This window comes from Penaeus vannamei, chromosome 7, assembly GCF_042767895.1.
Source record: "Penaeus vannamei isolate JL-2024 chromosome 7, ASM4276789v1, whole genome shotgun sequence".
NCBI lineage: Eukaryota > Metazoa > Arthropoda > Malacostraca > Decapoda > Penaeidae > Penaeus > Penaeus vannamei.
Genome location: NC_091555.1, coordinates 6,320,430 through 6,327,929, shown reverse-complemented (window position 1 = coordinate 6,327,929; position 7,500 = coordinate 6,320,430). Strand labels below are relative to the sequence as shown.

Genomic DNA, 7,500 nt, shown 5'->3' with positions numbered 1-7,500 from the left:
TATATATATATATATATATATATATATATATATATATATATATAATTTACTGGAAAACACACTGACAATTTACAAGTTCCTGAAAAAAATCAATGGAATCACAAACTCCCTCCATAGATAAGAAAAATTATAATGATAATAGATACACTTAATGAAAAAATCGAGTAGAAAATAATTTAATTTTGACACCATGCACAATCCTCCAAATAAGAAAATAAAAAAAGAAAAGTAAAATATATAATCACAAGATCAAATATATGTATGTGTGAATTTTCAAGATATATATATATATTTTTACTCAAGCGAACACAGACACAACACCACGAAAATTCATACTTATCCAGAAAGGCTTGCCGTTTAGAACAGAAAATACTTCTTGGTGACAAAATAGGGCCATTCTATACCCCATTCGACCTTCGGGAACGAAACGCCACCAAAACCACCCCAATTATCGCAACTGGTCAGCGGCCAATCAGAGACAGAAGAAAGACCGATGTCCCAAGGAAGGAAGTGATTCCACGAACACGCAAGTCAGCAGTCGAGGAGGACAAATACAGCGGAAGTGAGTCGTGATAAGGAAAGTCTGGCGTAGAAAATATTTAGGTCTAGAATTATGGGTGGGATGAGAAAATAAATTTATCTATGACTATCAAGATCTATTATATTGAGTGTTTGTATGACTGCCAACTTCTATTAACATGGAGCGTTTTTGTAACTATCAAATTCTGTTTATATGGAGTGTTTCTATGACTATCAAATTCCATTTTTATAGAGTATGATAGTCACTGCCTCTGAATATTTAAGAATAGCCATCGTTTCTAAATATTATTTAAGAATATTAGTTATATTCATGTTCGACACAGATTTGGTATGTACGCTTAATCAATATCATAGAGACCTACATTCTACTGCTATTAGGAAGGCATACGTCAAATTAACACTAAGCAGGTATTCATTCCCATACAAGGTAGGGCATGGATTAAACTTACATTAGGTAGGCATATATTGTAACCGAGCAATATCTACCAGACGTTTTTAGATATTATTGTCTACCTTACCATTATTACCATTAAATATTCTGCCACGCTGCTTAGATCATATACATCTTGCCACCACGCACACGCAGGTATATTCCAAGCAAGTCCAACCCAGATTACACATGCACAACAAACACAGCATCTGGCTTTCCACATACAGACAAAACATCAAGCAAAGCGACTGTACCAAGAACTTCTTTGTTTCGCTCACTGGCACCTGTGGGTGGCCCTGGCAGTGGCTTTCAGACTCACTGCGGGGAGCCAGGGGTAAGTGGAAGAGGGAGAGAGAGGGAGAGAGAGTATGAGAGAGAATAGGAAGTGGGAGTGGGAGAGAGAGAGAGAATAGAAAGTGGGAGTGGGAGAGAGAGAGAGAATAGAAAGTGGGAGTGGGAGAGAGAGAAAGAGGGAGAATAGAAAGTGGAAATGGGAGAGAGAGAGAGAGAAATAGAAAGTGAGACAGAGAGAGAGAGTAGAATGTGGGAGTGGAGGGAGGGGGAGGGAGGGAGGGAGAGGGGGAGAGAGAGAGAGAGAGAGAGAGAGAGAGAGAGAGGGTGGGGGGATGGTAAAGGAAGAGAGAGGCGAAGGGAGGGAGAGCGAGACCGGGAGAAAGGCACGCGAAGGGAAGAAAAGAGAGATGAAAGGGACTGGGACAGGAGACGAGACAGAGAGCTGGAGAGCGAAAAATGAGTCACTTGAATACCAAAGCGGATCCTGGTAAAGTAATTCCATTATTCTTGCTTCAGGGTCTCTTTGCATATCTTGAACTTTAGTGGTGTCTGCCTGTCTGTCTGTCTGTCTCTTTTTCTCCCTCTGTCTCTCTGTCTATCTATCTATCTCTCTATCAATCTGTCCATCTCTTCATCTCTCTCTCTCTCCTTTTCCTCTCTATTTTTCTCTCTCCTCTTCCTCTCTCTCGCTTCCTCTCTCTCTCTCTCCCTCTCTCTCTCTCTCCCTCCCTCTCCCTTTGCCTCTCTCTCACCCCCTCTTCCTCCCCCCTCCCCCTCCCTCCCTCTCCCTCTATTCCCCCCTCTCTCTCCCTCTCCCTCTCCCTCCCCTTCCCCCTCCCTCCTCTTCCTCTTTCCTCTTCCTCTCTCATTTTCCTCGCTCATCTAAACTCTAGCCTCTATTGAATCCCAGTAATATTTTCTAAACTCAGTTTCCGAAAATGATTGCATTAATGAACAGTAAATAATAATAATAACAATAATGAAGATGAAGACGATGATAACAAAAACGACGACAATAACGCTATTAATAATGATGATGATATTAATGATAACAATTATAACAATGATAACAATAAAGACAATGAAATCACTCACTTCACCATGTACAGGATCCTGAAGTCCTGATAGAGCCACACGTAATGGTTTGGGATCGTCATGGTCTGGAAGGTGACTTGCTTGGCGTTCTTGAAGAAGCTGTCGGGTCGCCACAAGGCCTTGAGCCAGTCGAGGTCGAGGAGCCTGAGGGAGAGGACAGGGACTCAGGGACGGAAATTTTCGATTTGGGGGTCCTGGTTGTTGTTTTTTGTTGTTGTTGTTGTTGCTTTTGTTTTTATGGTTATGCTTGTTTTCATGAGAGAGAGAGGGGAGGAGGAGAGAGAGAGAGGAGGAGGAGAAGGAGAGAGAGAGAGAGAGACAGAGAGAGTAGTTGCAGTTTTGTTTTTGTTGCTTGTGTTTTTATGGTTGTGCTTGTGTTTTGTTGTGATTGTTTTTGTTGTTTTGTTATGGGTGTTATCGTTGTTGCTGTTGTTTTTGTTCTGCCTGTTGTTGTCACCATGGCTTTTGTTATACCCTTGTTTCAGTTGCTGTTGTTGTCATGTTTATATTCTTGTTTTTGCCACTGTTTTTGTTATTGTTGTTTTTATCCTCGTCATTTACTTTCCATTGTGGATTTTGGGATTCGACTGCGTTTTATACACCCAAACAATACTTATCGACCACCGTACACTTATACATACTCGGATACGTAACGCCTCAGCGAGAGAAATATCGACCCACTACCGAATCACTCCTCGTCGACACCCACCGATCATGAACTATCTTCAGAGTCTTACCAGTTTTGGCATTCCACTTCGGACATGCCTCAAAGCCTTGGGGAGGATGACCTTTAAGGAAGTTCCTTTCTTTCGCCTGCTTCAGTTAGAGGTTTACAGAAAGAGACATGTTATAGGACTAAAATCGAGGGACTTTGAATTAAGATTTATCCGTTATCACAGTATGACGCAAGGAATAAAGATGAATGAAAACCTAGAAGCACTCGATGACCGCATACCTCCGCCAAAGCAATTGGGTAATTGGTGAATAGAAATATTTTTATATGAGGTACCATATTAAAATCACTTCTTTCTCAAGTACACTGGTAACGTTCATAAACACAGCTTCATTGGAGGAGGTGATAAAGGTAATGATAATAATAGTTACCCCTATTGCCAAGACATTAGGGGTAGCTGGTGTAATCCTCAAAACAAATCCTGGATCTTAAGCTAGGCTAAGACACACCTCTGGTAAAAAATAGATAGATTAATAAATAAATAGATAAAAAGAAAGAAAATAAACAAGAATATAAATGAAATAAAAAATAAAAATCCGATTATAACTTTTTGAATTATCCTGCTAACCAACAAAACTAACAAAACAAAACCACTAACCAACAAAACTAACAAGCCAAACCAAAAACATAACCTCCTTGGCGAAGGTAAAGAAGAAAAAAAACGAATATCTCGAGAACACAAATAGAATACAAAACATCATATGATTTTTTTTATCAATAAATTAAATGAATATCTCGAGAACACAAATAGCATACAATACATCCTATGAATCTTTTTTATCAATAAATTTTCTCCCACAGTATCTAATCCATCACACCAGTACAAAACACAAATAAAATCCAAACATTCTACGATCTTTTTATCAATGAATTATATCCCACAGTATCTAATCCATCACACGAGTACAAAACCCAAATCCCAAGCCGTATTTACCCTTCCAAGCAACAAAATGCAACGATTGTGAAGACATTACAGCCTTGTACATTGCTAATGATCCTCGGGCCATATGCTGGTCGATACTACTTAGGGGAGGAAGACCGATACAGAGATAAGAGCGGAGGGGAAGGGAGAGAGGGAGAGGGAGAGAGCGGAGGGGAAGGGAGAGAGCGGAGAGGAAGGGAGAGAGCGGAGGAGAAGGGAGAGAGGGAGAGAGCGGAGGAGAAGGGAGAGAGGGAAAGGGACAGAGCGGAGGGGAAGGGAGAGAGCGGGAGGGGAGGGAGAGAGGGGGAGAGAGCGGAGGGGGAAGGGAGAGAGGGAGAGGGGAAGGGAGAGAGTGGAGGGGAGAGAGGGAGAGGGGGAGAGCGGAGGGGAAGGGAGAGAGGGAGAGGGGAAGGGAGAGAGTGGAGGGGAAGGGAGAGAGGGAGAGGGGGAGAGCGGAGGGGAAGGGAGAGAGGGAGAGGGGGAAGGGAGAGAATTGGGGAGAGAGGGAGAGAGGGAGAGGGGAAGGGAGAGAGCGAAGAGGAAGTAGAGGAAGAGAGGGGAGGGGAAGGGAGAGAGGGAGAGAGCGGAGGAGAAGGGAGAGAGCGGAGGGGAAGGGAGAGAGCGGAGGGGAAGGGAGAGAGCGGAGGGGAAGGGAGAGGGAGAGAGTGGAGAGGAAGGGAGAGGGAGAGAGCGGAGGGGAAGGGAGAGGGAGAGAGCGGAGGGGAAGGGAGAGAGGGAGAGAGCGGAGAGGAAGGGAGAGAGCGGAGGGGAAGGGAGAGAGCGGAGGGGAAGGGAGAGAGCGAGGGGAAGGGAGAGAGCGGAGGGGAAGGGAGAGGCGGAGGGGAAGGGAGGAAGGGAGAGAGGGAGAGGGAGAGAGAGCGGAAGGGAAGGGAGAGAGGGGAGGGAGAGCGGAGGGGAAGGAGGAAGGGAGAGAGGGAGAGAGGAGAGAGCGGAAGGGGGAAGGGAGAAGGGAGGAAGGGAGAGAAGGAGAGAGAGAGAGAGCAGAGTGGTGAGAGGGAGAGGGAAAGAGCTGAGGGGAAGGGAGAAAGGGAGAGAGCAGAGGGGAAGGGAGATAGGGAGAGAAGGAGAGAGGTAGAAAGCGGAGGGAAAGGGAGAGAAGGAGAGAGCGGAGGGGAAGGGAGAGAGGGAGAGGGAGAGAGCGGAGGAGAAGGAGAGAGAGGAGAGAGGGAAGGAGAGAGCGGAGGGGAAGGGAGAGAGGGAGAGAATGGAGGGGAAGGGAGAGAGGGAGAGGAGAGCGGAGAGAGCGGAGAGGAAGCAGAGAGGAGAGGGGGAAGGGAGAGAGAGAGAGGGAGAGAGCGGAGGGGAAGGGAGAGAGCGGAGAGGAAGGGAGAGAGGGAGAGAGCGGAGGAGAAGGGAGAGAGCGGAGGGGAGGAGGGAGAAGAGGAGAGAGAGAGCGGAGGGGAAGGGAGAGAGGCGGAGGGGAAGGGAGAGAGCGGAGGGGAAGGGGGAGAGAGGGAGAGAGCGGAGGAGAAGGGAGAGAGCGGAGGGGAAGGGAGAGAGGGAGAGAGCGGAGGGGAAGGGAGAGAGGGAGAGGGAGAGAGCGGAGGGGAGAGGAGAGAGCGGAGAGGAGAGGGAGGGAGAGCGGAGGAGAAGGGAGAGAGGAGAAGGGAGAGAGGAGAGAAAGAGAGCGGAGGGGAAGGGAGAGAGGGAGAGCCAAGAGAGAGGAAGAGGGGGAGAAGGATGGAGATTAAGTAATTATGTTATTTTCTTTTTTCTTATTCATACATATGTCTTAGAAGCTGTAGGCATGCATGTCTCTCCTCCTCCTCCTCCTCTCTCTCTCCTTCTCCTCCTCTCTCTCTCCTTCTCCTCCTCTCTTGACGGCCTGCTGTCCTCCTTCCTCCTCTCTCTCCTCCTCTCTCTCTCTCTCCTTTTCCTCCTCTCTCTCCTTCTCCTCCTCTCTCTCTCTCTCCGTCTCCTCTCTCTCCTTCTCCTCCTCTCTTTCCTCTCTCCTTCTCTCTCTCTCTCTTTCTCTCTTTCTCCTCCTCTCTCTCTCTCCTTCTCCTCCTCTCTCTCTCTCTCTCCCCTTCTCCTCCTCTCTCTGTCTCTCTCTCTCTCTCCTTCTCTCCCTCCTTCCTGCTCTCTCTCCTTTCTCCTTCTCCCTCTCCCTCCCTCCTCCTCTCTCTCTCTCCTTTTCCTCCTCTCTCTCCTTCTCCTCCTACTCCTCCTCTCTCCTCCTCTCTCTGTCTCCTCCTCTCTCTCTCTGTCCTCTCTCTTTCTTTCTCCTTCTCTCTCTCCTTCCTGCTCTCACTCCTTTCTCTTTCTCCCTCTCCCTCCCTCCCTCGTGCACAAGAGGGGAATCCCAGATGCATATCATTAATAATTTATCCGACGCGTGTGACAGAAACCCGATTTTATGCCATGAATAATCATTGACTCTACGTGAATTAGTTTTACGTTTCGGGAAATAAAAAAAATGGCCATTGCAGTTATAATATCAGAAATTTACTTTACTTGAATTAGTTTTTTTGCTTTACGTTTCGGGTAAAAAAAAAAAAAAAAAAAAAATGGCCATTGCAGTTATAATATCTGAAATTGACTTTACTTGAATTAGTTTTTTTTGCTTTACGTTTCGGGTAAAAAAAAAAAAAAAAAAAAAAAAAAAAAAAAAAAAAAAAAATGGCCATTGCAGTTATAATATCTGAAACTGACTTTACTTTAATTAGTTTTTCGCTTTACGTTTCGGGAAATAAAAATGGCCATTGCAGTTATAATATCAGGAATTTACTTTACTTTAATTAGTTTTTCGCTTTACGTTTCGGGTAAAAAAAAAAAGAAAAAAAAATGGCCATTGCAGTTATAATATCAGGAATTGACTTTACTTGATTTTTTTTTTTTTTTCTTTACGTTTCCGGGTAAAAAATGGCCATTGCAGTTATACTCTCAAAAATCCCTCTATTTGTAAAGCCAATTATGATATTATCACGAAAAATATAATGCCGGTAATAATAAAGAAAGAAACGTAGATAAAGTTATAAAAAAGATAGGAAAGATATCACGGGGAAGAAGAGAAAGATACAAAAATGTTCATTATCGGGGATTCTACCTAGTTATTATGTGCGATATGTAGCTCCGGTTTCTACGGATGAGTGAAGAGTGCTTGAGCGGAGAGAGAAAGGAGGGGATAGAGAAGGTACGAAGAGAGAGAGAGAGGGGGGGGGGAGAAAAAGAGGTAAAAGGAGGAAGGGAGGAGAAAGCGAGAGGGAGGTAGGAGGGAGAAAGAGAGAGAGAGAGAGAGAGAGAGAGAGAGAGAGAGAGAGAGAGAGAGAGAGAGAGAGAGAGAGAGAGAGAGAGAGAGAGAGAGAGAAGAGGGGGGGGGGAAGAAGAAAGAAAAAGAGAAAGAGGGAGGAAGGGAGGGAGGGAGAGAGTGAGAGTGGGAGGTGCGGGAAGAGAGGAAGGAGGGAGGGAGGGAGGGAGGAAGGGAGGGGAAAGAGAAAGAGAGAGAGAGAGAGAGAGAGAGAGGGA

General features: G+C 45.3%; 1 protein-coding gene across 1 annotated transcript in view; it reads right to left on the bottom strand.

The window, feature by feature from the left end:
- Positions 1–7,500, bottom strand: part of LOC113825451 (glycine receptor subunit alpha-2) — a 50,637-nt gene that overhangs the window by 24,027 nt on the left and 19,110 nt on the right. Inside the window, exon 5 of the mRNA XM_070123460.1 lies at positions 2,360–2,503. Coding sequence (XP_069979561.1) covers positions 2,360–2,503 — 144 coding nt within the window. The remainder of the gene's footprint in view (positions 1–2,359; positions 2,504–7,500) is intronic.